Source organism: Monodelphis domestica, chromosome 1 (assembly GCF_027887165.1).
Source record: "Monodelphis domestica isolate mMonDom1 chromosome 1, mMonDom1.pri, whole genome shotgun sequence".
In the NCBI taxonomy this organism is placed as follows: Eukaryota; Metazoa; Chordata; class Mammalia; order Didelphimorphia; family Didelphidae; genus Monodelphis; species Monodelphis domestica.
Window position 1 is genome coordinate 632,311,627 of NC_077227.1, and position 16,215 is coordinate 632,327,841.

General features: G+C 37.3%; 1 protein-coding gene across 3 annotated transcripts in view; it reads left to right on the forward strand.

Annotated features, from left to right (window-relative positions):
- PPP3R1 (protein phosphatase 3 regulatory subunit B, alpha) overlaps positions 1-16,215 on the forward strand; it is a 131,021-nt gene that overhangs the window by 62,211 nt on the left and 52,595 nt on the right. For 2 of the 3 annotated variants that reach the window (XM_056813911.1, XM_007476726.3), the window contains exon 2: positions 8,126-8,165. The exons of the other annotated variant lie outside the window; for it this stretch is intronic. In XM_056813911.1, coding sequence (XP_056669889.1) covers positions 8,130-8,165 — 36 coding nt within the window. In that variant the 5' untranslated portion in view covers positions 8,126-8,129. The remainder of the gene's footprint in view (positions 1-8,125; positions 8,166-16,215) is intronic. 3 annotated transcript variants of the gene reach the window in all.

Consider the following 16,215-nt stretch of genomic DNA (forward strand, 5'->3'; position numbering starts at 1 on the left):
CGGACAGCATTGCCTTATTTGGTTGTAGGTTAAATACTAAAAAGCTATAAGTATTTCATTGTTATTAGAGAACTGCTCGTATATCTTGATTTATAGTTGGATATCAGTTGATTTATAATATTCTTTCTAGTCTTGCAATAAAGTAATTACAAGTAAAGTAAATGATATATCAAAGCATCTTGGTTCTCATTTATTTCATAAAAAGTATCATTTCACATCATTTAAATTATATGATTATATAATTTGTCTATGAATAGCTATAATTGTTGAAGTTGATAATTCTATTGTGGAAAGCCTAAGCATTTTTCATATTGGTCCCCAATATATGGAAAATCAGATATAAAAGCATGTAGCTTGAAATGTCAGGTTGTGCCAGTACATTATTGATGGTTACCACCAATGGTTTAATTGAAAGTTATATCCAAAAGGGTTTTTTGGGTTCTTTTTTTTTTTTTTCAAAAGAGTTACAAATAAAAGAGATGCATCACTAATCCAGGAGAAGGGTCAAAGGATTATAGGTTGTTAGTATTTTCTTGAAACAAACTTTTTTCTGTCTTCATTCTTTAATTTTGTTGTTCTTCTTCAATAATTTCTTCTGTTTTTGCTGGCCTTTATTTACTTTTTCATTTTCTTTTACTGAATGGTAAAGAAAGTCAGCTCAGCTAGAGGTGAGACAAGACTAATGCTTTAAAAATTACAGCATCTTTAAGTCCCCTAGAGAAGCAAGGAAAGTACAGTGGACTGAATCAGGTGATCATATCTGCCAAAATGAATTTTGTTAACTGTCAGGCAAGGCCTAATTTTGCTACATCCCTTTTTAGGAGGACTAGATTTTATGGCGATTTATCCTTCCTCCCTCCACAAGGTATTTCATGGAGTCCTGATAAAATTTATGAATTTTATTTAAGAAACAAAGGTTTAGATAATCTTGATGAAAATTAGAGAGATATATGTGTATTTATGATATCACTCTTTCAGTAGTGCAGATTTCAACCCATCTTCCTCTGTCTTTTGAAAGGATATACCCAGTGCATTTGGAGCCCTCTTCCAAGTATTTAACTGAGTTCTATAATACACTTGCTTTTTTGATACCATGTTTCCTAGATATCTATTAATTTGAAAATAAACATGAATTTGGAGTTAGAGATCATTGGACTGAATTTAAATTAATAATTTGGAAATCATATCACATTAACTTTTTGGCCTTTGTAATACTCTGTGGGTGGTAATAAAAAGTTATCTATCTCTGACCTTGGACACTTTTTAGCTATGTCACCTTGGGCAAGTCACATAACCCCTTTGCCTACCCCTTGCCCTTCTACCTTAGAGTTGTTACCAGGACAGAAAGTAAGTGTTTTTTAAAAAGTGCTCTATTCTTTACTAGAATAGTGGGAATGGGACTAAAGAGAGGAAATCAGGCAAATAGCATTATTGTAATAGCTTTGTGACTGGCACTCCACTAAGTCCTGATGCAAAAAACAGCCCCTGTTGATAAGGAGCTCACTTAAGGTTATGACAATGGAAGGGCATGGATACAGGGCCTTTACAAAAGGTTTTTTAAAGACAGAACCAAAAGCCCAAAAGCATGTAATGTGTGAAAGACCTGGCCCAATTATGTGGTGTAGCAGTTAAAATGTCTACTGTTGAGGCACAGTGAGTGGCTGGAGTACTGGTCATGACATCAGGAAAACCCAAGTTCAAATTTGGCTTCAAAGATACTTTCTAGCTATGTGATCTTGGGCTAGTCACTTAACTTGTTTGCTTCAGTTTCCTCAACTATAAAATTGGAGATAATAAAACAAAGTTGTTGTGAGGATTGAATGAGATGTTTGTAAGAAGTGCACAGTGTCTGGCACAAAGTAGGTAGTGATTAAATCCTTATTCCCTTCCCCCTTCCCCTTTCCTCTTTTCACTAGGAAAATTAAGTTCTAAACTATAGGAGGGGAAATCCTATTATAGGAAACTCAAGTTTTAAAACTACCTTTTTTTGAAAGACTGAATTGGAAGCCTCTTTATTGGAAACCTCCTGCCATCTGTTTATAGACATTTTCTACCTTACCCTATTTGATAGAATTATCTCAAAAAAGCAGCAATGTCCTCTTTCCTCCTTAACAGACTCCAGTGCAGATACCATGTGCCTCCCAAATCGGCTATGTTTAGGCTAACAGCTCTTTCAACTATACCTTATAAAGCATAAATTTGACCTTTTTCTCATATCCCTTCATTTGAGTCCTACCTGGTCTTTATAATTTTGTTTCATTTTAATTATTTTTTATGTATTCTTTCCATTTATATTGTTAAAGTTCCAGTGTATCTTGTTTTATTGGTTCTGTTTACTTCACTCTATTTTTAGTTGATGTAGATTTTCACACATGTTCTGTTTCATTGTTTTTTTTTTTAATAGTTCAGGAGTGTTGTATAACAACCAAATACCAAAATTTGTTTGGCCATTCTGTATTTGAATGGGTTTCTACTTTATTTATAAATTCCTAACTATCACAGAAAGTACTGCTAATATTTTGGAGTATGGGGGGGGTATTATATGAAAGCTTAATTGGGGGTATAAGTACAGTAATGGGGTCTCTGATTCAAAGGAGATGGACATTTTAGTCACTTTGCATAAATAATTCCAGATTGCTTTCCAAAATGTTTGTACTATTTGACAACTCCATGAATAATATATTATTATTAGACCTTTCTTTCCACAAACTCTCCAACATTAAATGCAACCTTTTTGGAGGGAGAGAGTCATTTTTGCCATTTTGCAGGATATGAGGTAAAATCTCAGAATTTTTTATTATGTATTTCTCTTATTAATGATTTGGAGCATTTTTAAAATGTGGTTGTAAATACTTTGCAGTTCATCTTTTGAGAACTATTCTCATATATATGTATATATGTGTGTATGTGTATATATATATATATATATACACATACACACATAATTAACATTGAGAAATGGCTGCTTAGTCATACATATAGTGGGTGGGTGGGGGTGTCATTTATATATCATGGATCTCACCAAACTCTTATCAGAGAAATTTGATACAAAGATTTTTTTCCCCTCATTTAACCACTTTCCTTCTTATCCTTGATACATTAATGTTTGTACAGAAGCATTTTCTTTTTCAATAATCAAAGTTTGTCTATTTAATATCTCTTGTTTGATTAAGAATACTTATCTGTTGGGGGCAGCTGGGTAGCCCAGTGAATTGAAAACCAGGTCTAGAGAAAGGAGATCCTAGGTTCAAATATGACCTCAGATACTTCACTTAATCCCCATTGCCTAGCTCTTACTGCTCTTCTACCTTGGAACCAATTGCAGAAGGTTAGAGTTTTAAAAAAAACAACAACATGTTATCCAGAGCTGTGAGAGATCTGTTTCTCTTCTTTTTTTTTAATAGTATGATTTTTAATAATAAAGCCATATCCATTAAGAATGCATTGTGTACTGTATTGGCCAAAGCCCAATGCTGCTTTCTAGTTTTTCCAGCAGTTTTTTTGAAATGGAAAATTATTTTATAGGTAACTTATGTTTCCTTCTTTATTAAACATTGGGTTTTTCTGAATCTCCTTCATCTAGGCTGTTTCACTGACCATCTCTTTTTTTTTTAACCCATACCAGCTAACTTTGATGACTGTTGCTTTTTAATATGGTAGAAAGTATGTAAATGGTATTCCCTTATCATTTTTACCTCTTTTCATCATTTCTCTTGGTATTCTAGAGCTTTTGTTTTTCCTAGTGAATTTCGTTATTTCCCCAAGCTCTGTAAAATATCCTCTTAATAATTTGATTGGCATACTATTTAAAGTATGCATTAATTTTTGTGGTATTGTCATCTCTATTACATTGATAAAATATAGTCATGAGCACTCTGGCTATTTAGGTTATTCTTTAATTCTTCTTTTTAAAAAAAATCCATATCTTTTTGTCTTTGCATCAATTCCAAGACCAGTGACAAGAACCAGGCAGCCTAGACAAAGTGAATTGCTCAGTCACATGACTAAGAAGTATCTTGAAGTCACATTTGAACCCAAGTTCTCCTGACTCCATGCCTCGTTCTCTCTTTATATAGCTATATCTGTGTTCCAGAGCACTGAAAAGACTTGTGTAGTTAGTACTCTGGAATGTTGACTGCCAGATATTTTATACATTTTGTAGTTATTCATTATTGGGTTTCCCTTTCTATTAATGCTTCTTGTGTTTTGTTATTATATAAAAATGTTATTGATTTTGAGGATTTATTTTGTAGCTTGCACATTTTTGAAATTATTATCCCAATTAGTATCTTTGCTGATATTACTTTTCTCTTATTGCTAACACTTCCAGTACCATATCAAATAATAATGGGAGTGGACTGGGCAATCTTGCCTCATTTCTGTTTTTCTTAGAAAAGGTTTTATTGTATCCCCATGCATATGTTTGCTTTTGGTCTTAGATGCATTTTATGATGCTAAAAAAAGCCTACATTATTGTGTGGTATGTAGTGTAGCTATTAAAATGTCTAATGTTGAGGCATAGTGGGTAGTCATGGCATCAGGAAGATCCAAATTCAAATTTGGTTTCAAGATACTTTCTAGCTATGTGATCCATAAAAGAATGTTGCACTTTGTCAAGTTTTTTTTCCCCCTATTTATGGAGCTGATTATGTGACTCAGACTGTGGGGTCTTTAATGTGATTAATTATGTTGATTGTTTTCCTAATGTCGAACTAACCTTGCATCCCTGGTATATAAATCTCTTGATTTTAGTCATTTATTTCTTGGATAAGTTACTCTAATCTGTTAGGATTGAAAAAAAATTTTTTTTATTAATGTTCATTAACAACAACAGCTTATGGTTTTCTTTCAGTGTTTTATCATTCCCTTATTTAGGTACTAGGGTTGTATTTGTCTCTTAAAGAAATCTGATAAGGTTTTTTTCTCAGTTTTTGAAAACACTGTTGTATTACTGTCTATGTATTCGTGAAGCTCAGATGTTTTCTTTAATTTGGATGCTGAGGCATTTGGAGTTTAGAAGTTTATTACTGATACTGGTTTATTGTCTGATTCCTTTCAGCATAATAGTTTCTTTAGTTATATCTTTTTATTTTTTGAATGTTTGTTTTTGTATTGTCAGTGTGGTTACATCTCTTGCTTTTTTAGATTCACTTGACACATAGTAATTTTTTTCCATCCTCAAATTTATTTTGTGTATGCCTTTTTAAAAAAATGTTTCTTGTAAGCAACAGATTGTAAAGTTTTGTTTCCTTATCCAATCTGTCACTCTTTTTCATTTTATTAAATTGCTTAATCCATTTACATTTAAAGTATAAGGCTTATATTTTCCTCGATCTCTAAAATTGTTTTTTTTTTCCTTCCACTTCTGCTGTAAACAATTATGTTCCTTCAGTTACTTTCCTTTTTTCCCCCCATTGTAGCTTTTCCCCTCACTCCCCATCCTCTATTATCATTTTCCTTTCCCTTTAGGATTTTATTATTTCCTCTCATTTTTATCTGGCTAAATGTTTCTGTTCCCTCTTTTCTTCTTCTTAATCAAGCAGATTCTCCCTTTCTCTCCTTCCCTTCATCTTATTGTGTTCATAAGATTTTTGAATTCCTTTTTTAAATCCCTTTTTAAAAAAGGCTTTCTCATTATCTGTCTTTTTGTTTTTCTCTAAATCCTCAATCATCTCCCCTCAACCCCTCCCCTTTTCTGTTGTTCCTTCTCAAAATAATGCCAATTACTACATGTATCAGAGAGGTCAGAGCCCCATGGTAAGGCAACTCTTTAAAACTCCTATCTATATCTTCTTATTGACCTTTTGGTTTTTTCCTACATTTACCTGGAATCTCCCTGAGTTCATTCTTTCTTAATCTTCCTGATGCCCCTAGGGGTTTCAACTCCCCCTTTCCCTGGATAAGTTGTCTTTTTTTTGTCCAAAAAACCCTTAACTTCATCTAGTGTGAAATTCATCAGTGGAACCTCTCACACTTTTCCCCAGAGTATGGCCTCCTTTTTCAGTCCTTCTTCACCTATTCCCCTGTAGGCTCTTCTCTTTCTGATATTAAAGCGGTCACCTTCCCCTCCTTGATAGCCCTTGATTTGACCCTAGTGCATAATTTACTCCTCTCTATTCCCCAGCTTCCCTCCAACATTTTTTTCATTTTCCATTGTGTCACTAGGTTCTGTTCCTAATGTCCCCTGTCCATTTCTTCACTGGTGCCTCTCCCAGATGTCTGCTTTTACCTGTCTCCTTGTGTACGTTTGGAAAGAAATCTATTTTCTGTTAGTTGCCCTCTGGATTTATTCACTCCTGCATTTCTGGTGTTTGAGATGCAAATAATCTCTTCAGTGCTAGTTTTTTGCTAAAATTTGTCAAACTCTTCTTTATTATTTTTGAACATTCATCATTTTGTTCTGTATGGTTAGGCTCAGCTTTTCAAGATGGGCCATCCTGAGCTCTAGTGCTTTGAAACATAATCTATTCTCTTCTCTTTTTTTTCTTCCTGGTGGATGTAGAATAGACTTGCCTTATTTGATTGATCCTGATGGCTTGCAGAACTTGTTTCTGAATTCACTTTCAGCTCCCCCCCCCCCCCCCCCCCGGAAGTTATCTGAATTTTTTCCTATTGGAATTTAATTTTCTAGGTTCTGGGCAATTTTTTTCTGTAATTTTCTTGCTTATGGTGTGAGAGATCTGTGATCCTTTGGTGTCTTGTCTTCCAAATCCATATGTTTTGCTTCACATAGTGGGCATTTGTTTTTAACTTGTTCTAGATTGCATTCCCAATCTATCAAGATTAAAATTTTTCTTTTAAGTCACTTAGGAACAACTTGTGGTTACCTGTTTTCTTCACATTCCAGAAGGGTCCCTTGTCTTTTCAAGTGTTTGGATCATTTCCCTTTATTTTATAGTATTTATTCTCAGACTCCTAAATGTGTTTACTACTAGATCTGGAGGTCATATTTCTGTTTTTACTACTTTTTCTGTTGGTTTATCTATTTATGTTCAAGAACTGAACATAATTTGAGATTTCTTACTGGAATTTTTGGTACTTTGAATCTTTTTTTCCATATTTAACTTATTGCTCACTTCCGACTCTCTTCTCATCTGATTGTGGTTTTCTTGGGAACTGGATCTCAAAGCTTCTCAGCCTCCTCCCCATACTGGGCAATTCACCAGCCTAGATCTCTGCTTTAGCTAACTTTTGGGTGGTCAGAAGTGGCCCCCCCCCCCCCCAGTTGGATGTTGTGTTCTTTATTCCCTCAGTCTTTGTGGAAAACCAATCACAGCTCCCCACATACAATGTTCTGTCCTGATGACCAGAACTATTCCTTCTGTTCCTTAGTTCTTTGGCCAAGCTGGTGCTTGGCCAAAGTCAGAGCATGCTTTCCCTGGCATCCGCATTGGTGCTTCTGGGGTTCTGTGACCAAACTAGCTTTTGAGGGCCAAAAAACTTATGCAGCCTGGAATTGCAATCATCATGGCACTGGAAAAAGGGAGGTAGAACCAAGGTATGGGGGTGGGTTTTGATGTAAAACTGATGTGGTATCCTTGGGCCTATTACTGTAGCTTCGTTGCTGGTAGCATGGAAAGTGGGGGAGGTGTTAACTATTTGAGTTGTTCACTGAACATCCATTTCCTAGGTTTAGGTTATATTTTTCTTTTAGATTCTTGGCATCCAATACCATGGAAATAGCAAAAATTATTTTAACTTTAGCATTTAATTTCTGTTGTTGGGGACGTTTGAAAAGTGGTAGGGATCTAAAAACATCTGGTCCATCATCTTGTTCACGTGACCTGGAAGTGACTTCATAATTTCTTATATTTGTGTATAAATTCACATCCACAGGTTCCAGAGAGAGAGAGAGAGAGAGAGAGAGAGAGAGAGAGAGAGAGAGAGAGAGAGACATTTCCTGATTCTATTTATTGCCTTAAGATTTATCTGAATTTGTTATTAATTAGTGTTTCTAAAATATACTTACTTTGCTTTTCATTTATAAGCTCCCATTTTTGGCATGAAAACACATAGAATCTTGCCATTTCATCCATTTTACATGCTCTGAACCAAAATATTTACATTTAGTATATCAAATGACTAGCTAGTTATGACTAACAAACTTTTTTTTTTTAAATTTCAGGGAAATGAAGCAAGCTATCCCCTGGAAATGTGCTCACACTGTAAGTCAAATTCATTGTTAATGTTTTGACCTATTTTTAATAATAAGCCAAGCATTTTTAATGTCTAACAATGGTGGTGAATTTGATGAGTAGTTATAAGCTATTCACATATTTTCTTGTGTTCATGGATGTAATATGATATGTGTGGTTATTCAGTTTCTGGTTTGATATTTTTCTTTAATTTTTGGACATAAAGCCTAATGCTTGAATAGATTAAATATACTTCCATTCACATGACAAAACACCTAGTTTTTAACTATTATACCAATCGAACCATTAGAACATGAATAGTAGCATGCTAATCAGATTAATGGTTTATTTACAGCTCTAAGGGTTAAAGATATGAAGTGAGGGGGGGGAACAAAAGGAAAATAGATTGACAGAAATACACATGTAATAATCATAACCAACATGGATGCACCCACGATCAAAGCAGTGGCATCTCATTGACTACATCATTGTAAGCCGGCGAGATATCCAGGACGTACAGATCACCAGAGCCATGAGAGGAGCTGAATGCTGGACAGACCACCGATTGGTTAGAGCGACTCTTCAAATGCACATTGCGCTTTGCCATCCAAAACGCGCCCAGACAGTTCGCGCATTTTACAACGTGAGTCGTCTTAGAGATCCATCGTATTTGCAAACTTTCCAATCCTGCCTGGACGACAAGCTGTCTGCCAAGGGACCACTCACTGGAAGCTCAACCGAGAAATGGAACCAGTTCAGAGACACAGTAAAGGAAACATCAAAGGCAGTCCTAGGCCCAAAACAACGCAACCACCAGGACTGGTTCAATGAGAACAACACTGCTATTGAAGACCTATTGAGCAAAAAGAACAAAGCCTTTCTGGAGTGGCAAAATAATCCCAAACTCTGCTCCTAAAAAGGACAGATTCAAGTCTCTCCAAGCCACGTCACAATGTGAGATCAGGAAGATGCAAGACCGATGGTGGGGGAAAAAGGCAGAAGAAATCCAGCGCTTTGCTGATACAAAAAACTACAAACAATTTTTCAGTGCCCTCAAGACTGTCTATGGGCCATTAAAACCCACCACCACTCCCTTGCTATCCTCTGATGGTGACACTCTCATAAAAGATTAAAAAGGCATCAGCAACATGTGGAAAGAACACTTCAGTCAGCTTCTCAACCAACCCTCTTCAGTCGACCAAAACGCCCTTGACCAGATCCCACAAAACTGCACCATTGAACGACCTAATGTCCCTCCTTCAATAGAGGAAGTCCAAAAAGCCATTCAACAAATGAGTACAGGCAAGGCACCTGGTAAAGATGGGATCCCAACCGAGGTGTACAAGGCCTTAAATGGAAAGGTGCTCCAGGCATTCCACATAGTGCTGACCAGCATATGGGAAGAGGAAGACATGCCCCCAGAACTCAGAGATGCCTCCATCGTTGCCCTATACAAGAACAAAGGAGCACGAGCAGCCTGTGACAACTACAGAGGCATCTCACTACTCTCCACTGCTGGAAAGATCCTCACCCATGTTATACTCAACAGACTCCTGTCATCTGTTTCAGAGCAGAACCTGCCTGAACCACAATGTGGCTTCCGACCAGATCGCAGCACCATCGACATGGTCTTCATGGTGAGGCAAATGCAGGAAAAATGCCTTGAGCAGAACCTGAGTGTCTACATTGTCTTCATAGACCTGACAAAGGCGTTTGACACAGTGAACAGGGATGCATTGTGGGTGATCCTCATCAAGCTCGGTTGCCCAGCAAAATTCGTCAAACTGATCCAGCTCTTTTATGTCGACATGACAGGGGAAGTCCTATCTGGTGGAGAGACTTCTGATCGCTTCAACATCTCCAATGGCGTGAAACAAGGCTGCGTCCTCGCTCCGGTACTATTCAACCTATTTTTCACTCAAGTATTACGACATGCTGTGATGGATCTAGACCTGGGCATCTACATCAAATACCGACTGGGTGGCTCACTATTTGACCTTCACCGCCTGACTGCAAAAACAAAGCCAACAGAGAGACTCATCCTGGAAGCTCTCTTCACAGATGACTGTGCTCTCATGGCCCACCAAGAAAATCATCTCCAAACTATTGTGGACAGGTTCTCCACCGCAACAAAACTGTTTGGCCTGACTATCAGCCTCAGCAAAACAGAGGTGCTGGTCCAACCTGCACCAGGGAGGCCAACGAACCAGCCATGCATTACAATCGACGGCACGCAGCTTTCTAACATCAACACTTTCAAGTACCTGGGCAGCACCATCGCCAACGACGGGTCCCTAGACCACGAGATTAATGCCAGGATCCAAAAGGCCAGCCAGGCACTTGGGCGGCTGGGCTGCAAAGTCCTCCAACACAGAGGTGTAAACACTGCGACGAAGCTCAAAGTATAACTCAGTGGTCCTCAGCTCACTCCTGTACGGTTGTGAGACATGGACACTGTACCAGAAGCACATGAAACAGCTGGAGCAATTCCACCAACGCTCCCTCCGGTCAATCATGAGGATCCGATGGCAGGACAGAATCACCAACCAGGAAGTCCTCGACAGAGCCAACTCCACCAGCATCGAAGTCCTGGTCCTCAACACCCAGCTACGATGGTCTGGACACGTCATCCGCATGGACCCACAGCGAATACCAAGACAGGTATTCTATGGTGAACTGTCAGCTGGACTCAGGAAACAAGGCCGACCAAAGAAAAGATTCAAGGATCAGCTAAAGTCCAACTTGAAGTGGGCTGGCATGACACCAAAGCAACTAGAACTCGCTGCCTCTGAAAGAAGCAGCTGGCGAACCCACATTAACCATATCGCCACCACCTTTGAAGATGAACGACGTCTATGTCTTGCTGCTGCGCATGAATGCCGACACCAGGCCACAACCGCACCTCCCGTGACAACTGGCATCCCATGTCCCACGTGCCACAAACTGTGCGCCTCAGCCTTTGGACTTCAAAGCCACATGAGGGTACATCAATAGATGATAATGCACAAAGACAATCGTCATTCTCAGTCACCGAGAGACTACCACTAATCATAACCATGAATAGTATAAACTCATTAAAGATAGTAGATAAAAAAGCACAATCTAATAGTGTTGTTTCAACAATACACAGTACTGACTCCAAGATGGAAAGTAAGGGTTTTTATAAAAATAAAAAAAAAGAAAAGAAAAGAAAGAAATACTAGAACACATTGGAATAAATAGACATTTTCTTAATATGATTACCTAGGGGTTCTTTACTTTTTTTATATGTAATAAACCCTTTGGCAGGTTGGTAAATCCTATAGATCCCTTCTGAGAATAATGTTTTGTTGCCTCTATTAATAAGGGCAGGAAATGCTAAATTTTAGTTACAGGTTAGTGAAAATAAAGATGTAATTTTTTTTCCCCAACCGAGTTCACACACTCCCTGATATCTATCCATGAGTCTGAGGCTGAGAACTTCTTTATTAAGCCATATCTGTCTTTTTAGACAAAAGCCAACATTAAATGCAATGAAAAAAAAGTAGAGGCTTTAAAAATAAGATCAGAGTAATACAGTGAAAATGTTAGCTATGACAATGAAATAAGAAAGGGTTGGAGTAAGCAAAGACAAAGAAGAAATAAAACTTATGATATGACAGGCTGTCTGGAAAACCCCAAAGAATCTACTAACAAAATTAATTGAAATGGTACCTTGAGGAAAGTTGCAGATTATACAAATAAATTCACATAAATCATCAGTATTTCTTTATATAGCCAACAAAACCCAGTAAGATGGAATAAATTTCACTGATGCATCATTGAAACTGTTGACTGCCCCAGTTAATTTCCTTGCTGATTTCCTAGTATTTTCTAACTGTCTCATCAACATATAGGGAATGTGTAATTTAGAGACTTAAAGAGTTTTCTTGGGTACTCAGAGTTAAAGTAACTTGCACATGATGACCCAACTAATATGTATTAGAAGGTTTCAAACTAAGTCTTCAAACTTCCAAACTGCCCTCAATCCATAGTGTCATGGTTTCTTTTTCTTTTTTTTTATTTCTTATGACTCACCATTTCCTTTATTTGTACTACAAAATAGTGAATAATCATACCCTGGCTGAGAAAAAGTGGTGATTTAGGGTTTAAATAAGTCCTTCTGTCCTAAAGCATCTATTTTGAAGGCTTGGGACTAGAAGCTTTAGCCCCAGCATCTTTTGGTTTGGCGCCCTTAGAGTCAGTGGATTCAGCAGGCTTAGCAGTCTTGGCATCAGTGGGCTTTGTAACCTTAGAATCAGACTTGGCGGTCTTGGCTGCTTTGGGATCAGACTTGGTGACCTTGGTGTCAGACTTGGTAGCCTTAGTGACCTTGGTATCAGATTTAGTAGCCTTGGAGCCAGACTTGGTGGACTTGGGGGCAGACTTGGTGACCTTGGAGTCAGACTTGGCAACCTTGGGTGCAGCGGACTTGGCAGCCTTGGGATCAGTGGGCTTGGCAGCCTTGGGGTCAGTGGGCTTGGCATTCTTGGGGTCAGTGGTTCTGGCAACCTTGGAGTCAGGCTTTGTGATCTTGGAGCCTGGATGTTTGATGCCAACCCTTGGGCCTGGACGCTTGGTGGCCATCTTATGGCCAGCACGCCGGGCATTGGCCTTGGAGATCTTTGGCCTGAGGAGCTTGGCCTTGGAGGCCTTGGTGCTCAGAGCCTTGATCGCCTCTGCTCGGGCCTTGATGGCTTTGACGTTGTTGGCCTGCATCTTCTTCAGTCCCTTCTTGTTATGTTTCTTGGCAAAGCACATGTTTCTCAGAAACTTGGGGTCAACCCCTTTCAGAGACTCATATCTCTGTGACCTAGGTTTCTTGATGGCATTTCTGTGCCATTTTCGTGATTGGTTGTGGGTGGTGTGGTTCTTAGACTTAGCCATCTTTACACCGAAGCCTGCGCTAACAGGTACTCCACAAACCGGAAGAGAAAGAGAGAGAGAAAGAGGAAAGAAATGTGGAGCAGTGTTGGAAATAAAGCCGCGTGGGAGGAAGGTCCTGGTTTCTTTTTCTTAAGGATACAGTATACTAAGTATATGTGTGTATATTTAAAGAATAAGTAGAACACTTGCAATATGCTTTATTTTTTTATCATATTAGACCATGAAAAATCCATTTATTTTTCTAATTCTTTCCTATCTATATTTCTCCCCACAAGGTACTTAAAGTCCCATTTTCATTTTATATGCAATAATTTTAATACTAATATATTTAATAATTTGATGAAGAGATAAAGCCTTGCACACAAATACTTGGTTCAAGTATAGTTGTTAACCTGTGCCATTTGTGGGATACAGAAAAGTCTACAATACTAATACCCTGGGTAATTCTTTAATACTAGATTTAACAATGAAAACATGGTCAGCATGGGTGGAGAAAGTTTCTATGCTGAAAGTTTCTTATAGGATGAAATCAGCATAAATAATCTTGTGAGCAATCATAGGACCCAGGTGATGTTTTTTCTGAAATAAGTAAGGGTTATAGATTTAATTTTTGAATTTGAATAAATGAGTTGGGGTTATTTTTTAGGTAAAAAAGATATAGCCTTGATGCTTTTTTTTATTCCTGTTCATGTTGTCATTCCCATAGATTATGAATTGTATGAGTTGTCAAAACAAATGTTTTTAAAATCCCCATCCATTTATCTGTCACAGTACCTTCCTTACAAAAAAAAAGCAAGATATTTAATTCATGGTTAAATTTCTTTAATTGAACTTTAGAAAGAACCCTATTAATATGAAGTTTACTAGGAGAATTTAAATGGGGTGAATTATTAAATATGGCATTACAAGAAGTTTGAAGACCAAAATGTCATTTGCCCATTTGAAGTGGTCTGACGTGGTTGGACATATTTCACCAGCAATTTGGCACTTTTTGGGGAAATAATTTGTATAGATTTGAATGTTCCCTCCAATGATGAAAATTGCAACTTTTTCATCTTTGTACAATTCTTGTCTGTATTCTCCCTTGTCTATATTCTATAGAGGATCTACCCAACATAAATCATTTCTTGCTTTCTTTTGATATGGGAAAGATAGTCAGTGGAGTATTCAGGCTTTCTACTTGTTATTTACCTCCCATCCCATATAAGCAATCCATTTCTTAACATATTTTCCTGATAATATCTTTTAAAAAATTTCTAACATTTAAAAAAGTCAGTTATGGAAAAAAAAAACTTTTTAAAACTTCATTTTCTTTAAGTTTAGGCTTAATTTCACTCTCTTTCTCTGTCCTTCCCTTTTCTCCCTCCTCCCCAAAATGGCAAGCAACCTGATACAGCTTTTACATAGTGTAAAACATATTTCCATATCACTCCTTTTGTGAAAGAGAACTTGAACAAATGAACGAAAAGTGAAGAAATAAAGTGAAATGTCTTGGTTTGCATTCAGACACCTATCAGTTCTTTTTCTGGAGGCAGGTGGCATTTTTAGTCATGAGACTTTTGAGGATTTTTGTGGATCATTGTATTGTTAGGAATAAGCAAGTCATTCAAAAATGTTCATCACATAATATTGTTGTTATTCTATATATAATATTCTTCTGGTTCTGCGCAACTCACTCAGCATCAGTTCATGTAGGTTTTTCCAGGTCTTTCTTAAATAATCCATCACATCATTTTTTGTAGCACAGTTACTGCATTACAAGCATACCACAACTTGTTCAGCTATTCCTTAATTGATGGATATCCCTGTAGTTTCCAATTCTTTGCCACCACAAAAAGAGCTGCTATAAATATTTTTGCACAATCAGGTCCTTTCCAAATCTTTAGGATACAGATCTAGGAGTGATATTGCTGGGTTAAAAGGTATGTACAGTTTTAAAACTCTTTGGGCATAGTTGTATCAGTTCACAACTCCACTAGCAGTGCATTAGTATCCTAATTTTGCCACATTCCCTCCAACATTTATTATTTTACCTTTTCTGTCATATTAATCCATCTGATAGGTTTGAGGTGGTACCTCTTGATTATTTTTATTTGTATTTCTCTGATAATATCTTTTACTCTTCCAAAGTTTCTCACTGATTATGCTACATCCTGTTCATACTCAAAGATCCTCTCCATTTCCCCTTGTGTAATCTTCATTTTTGTCTCTGGAGAATTTAGCAGGAGGAACAGAACCGGCCAAATTGTCTTTAGGAAATTGCATATTTCCCTCAATGAGGCCAACCTTTGTCTGAAAACAAAAACTCAATGTTTTTCATACTAGTCTTATGTTTTTCATACTAGTCTTCCACTGATGATTGTAGTTATAAGACAGTGAACACAACAATGTCTGAAGAATTGAATTAACTGCTTTGAGAAAAAGCTCTACTTTTTGCCTATATTTAATAGAATGCAATATAGTAAATTTTCAAATATTTATAATTATGCATCCATATATATAAGTTTAGACTTAAGGCAAACTTGGACAAGTTTAGAAAGTCTTGGAATTACCTAAATGATTTATTTTTTTTTATATTTTATTTGATCATTTCCAAGCATTATTCATTAAAGACATAGATAATTTTCTTTTCCTCCCCCTCCACCCCCCATAGCCGACGCGTAAATCCACTGGGCATTACATGTTTTCTTGATTTGAACCCATTGCTATGTTGATAATATTTGCATTAGAGTGTTCATTTAGAGTCTCTCCTCTGTCATGTCCCCTCAACCGCTGTATTCAGGCAGTTTTCCTCGGTGTTTCTACTCCCACAGTTTATCCTCTGCTTATGAATGGTGTTTTTTTCTCCTAGATCCCTGCAAATTGTTCAGGGACATTACACCGCCACCAATGGAGAAGTCCATTATGTTCGATTATTCCACAGTGTATTAGTCTCTTTGTACAATGTTCTCCTGGTTCTGCTCCTCTCGCTCTGCATCACTTCCTGGAGGTTGTTCCAGTCTCCATGGAACTCCTCCACTTTATTATTCCTTTTAGCACAATAGTATTCCATCACCAACATATACCACAATTTGCTCAGCCATTCCCCAATTGATGAGCATCCCCTCGTTTTCCAGTTTTTGGCCACCACAAAGAGCGCAGCTATGAACATTCCTAAATGATTTTTTAAAAAATA